The sequence below is a fragment of the Priapulus caudatus genome, unplaced genomic scaffold, assembly GCF_000485595.1.
Source record: "Priapulus caudatus unplaced genomic scaffold, Priapulus_caudatus-5.0.1 Scaffold540, whole genome shotgun sequence".
In the NCBI taxonomy this organism is placed as follows: Eukaryota; Metazoa; Priapulida; class Priapulimorpha; order Priapulimorphida; family Priapulidae; genus Priapulus; species Priapulus caudatus.
In genome coordinates, this window is record NW_014577601.1 from 75,099 (window position 1) to 77,335 (window position 2,237).

Consider the following 2,237-nt stretch of genomic DNA (forward strand, 5'->3'; position numbering starts at 1 on the left):
TGGAGAATATATCACCTGAGGTAAACACTGACGGTTTACCTCAGGTGATATATTCTCCACCAGGCAAAGTGTTATCTGTTATTACCTTGGTCAGTGTACCATCACTCACCCCCACCCCCTCAACCACCCAAAACACCAGTAAAGAAAACACTAATTCTGTATTTCCTACTGGGAAAGGGAGGAGTTACGTGATATTACACGAATTATTCGTACAGTATAATGTACCATCACCACCCGCCAGCTCAAACACTCCACCCACACATCAATTATTTACACGGATGACCTACCGACAGGTGTGATGGCACCTGCCCCCACCGCCCATACGCGCGCGCTCACCTATGAAGAATTTAATGTGCACACACGGCGGCACAGTCGGCGCTTTTACGTGCGCAATGAAAGCAAACAGCAATCATAGAGCTAAAGCTATGTTTGCCCTGTTTGCCCTCTCCCCCGCATGAACTTTATACACCCGAGCAGATCTGACGGTACTAGATACAGGATGGGACGGGCTCGATTGATTAACACACGCCAAGACGTCCGATTGTGAATTAATTTGTAGATCGATCATTAGTGATCGCGAATAAAGATTCTGCATAGACAGCTAACTGTCGACGAATTTTCCTAGACTTGCCCCATGGTAGCGAGATTTCTGCATCGGCGGGAGCTGGCGAGCTACCGTACTTTTTTGCAGTGATTTTAATTTTGCGATTTACTATTCGCTTGCAATAAACCGTTTTATCGTAACAGCATAATTATTTTTTGCTTGAAACACGCACCTGTTTGAGGGCAATTTTACACTGCAAGTCGAATAGAGCCCAAACGCCATCCAAACTTTTACCATGAACAGTAATCTATCCACCCTATGATCCTCACTCTCCCACCTTGCGCTACTGCTTACCACTCCCACCTCCTTCCCAATGCGTGTCTCACCTTAAAAATGATCAGGGCATTGTCCTAAATCTCCGCCCTCCCTCGGCTCCTACCTCCTCTCTTCCACCTCCCCACCCCACTCTTTCCTCGTGAGACGGGACTCTCACCTTGTGACTCACGACCTTGTCGTAGGTGTCCCTCCTCTTCCCCTTCCCCTTCCTCCCCTCCCCATAATCCCTACTCCCACCCTCCCTCCCACTGCCTGAGATAGGACTTGCTTTGTGACTCATGACCTTGCTGTAGGTGACAACCCTTCCCCCTTCCTCCCCTCCCCTCCTCCCTACTCCCACCCCCTCCTTGCCCACCGGCCTGTCTCCCAGTACCTGAGACAGGACCCACCTTGTGACTCATGATCTTGTCAAAAGTCTCGATTCTTTTCTCCATCCTCCCCATCCCTACCAGTACCTCCCACTGCCTGAGACAGAACTCACTTGTGACTCCCGAACAAGCCATAGGTCTCGACGCCCCCCTCCCTCGCTTCCACTGCCTGAGACAGGACTCACCTTGCGACTCATGATCTTGCCGTATGTCTCGACGCCCCCTCCCTCCCTCCCACTGCCTGAGACAGGACTCACCTTGTGACTCATGATCTTGCCGTATGTCTCGACGAGTGACTCGGCGTAGAAGGGTGTCTCCCCGTACAGCATCTCGTACATGCAGACGCCGAGCGACCACCAGTCACACTCACAGCCGTACTTGCCCTTGCCATCCTCCATCGCCTGCCGATGCAAGCAGAAGATAGAGTTAGATACACAAGTAAAGGATGAGGGACAGGAGACAGGCCTTGCCATCCTCCATCGCGCGCCAACGCAAGCAGAAGACACGGAGTAAGATACACAAGTAAAGGATGAGGGACAGGAGACAGGCCTTGCCATCCTCCATCGCGCGCCAACGCAAGCAGAAGACACGAAGTAAGATACGGAAGTGCATACATGGATGCCACTCCTGAAGCTATGGATATGAGTAAACACATTTGGTGACATTTCCTGATAAGAAATTTAGAAAATACTACAATCTATTAAATTTGTAACATAAAAACTTTGATAAAACACTGTTATACAAGAATATATAACAGGCAAACATAGTTTAGATCATTAAATGCAATTCACTTTTTAAAAATTGTAAAAAAAACTTTTATTAAAAAGAAATTCTAATAACAATTTCTATGGTATTCAATTCCAACCTTCTATGGTATAAAGCCCACCCACGGCACCCCACCAACTAGATAAAACCCCCACCCCGCCCCATCAACTAGATACACGCCCCACCCCACCAAGGCAACTAGATACAAATCCCACCCCACCAAC

General features: G+C 48.7%; 1 protein-coding gene across 1 annotated transcript in view; it reads right to left on the bottom strand.

The window, feature by feature from the left end:
• LOC106811439 (serine/threonine-protein kinase MRCK alpha-like) overlaps positions 1-2,237 on the bottom strand; it is an 82,112-nt gene that overhangs the window by 25,078 nt on the left and 54,797 nt on the right. The window contains exon 7 of the mRNA XM_014815053.1: positions 1,506-1,649. Within this exon, the coding sequence (XP_014670539.1) occupies positions 1,506-1,649 (144 nt within the window). The remainder of the gene's footprint in view (positions 1-1,505; positions 1,650-2,237) is intronic.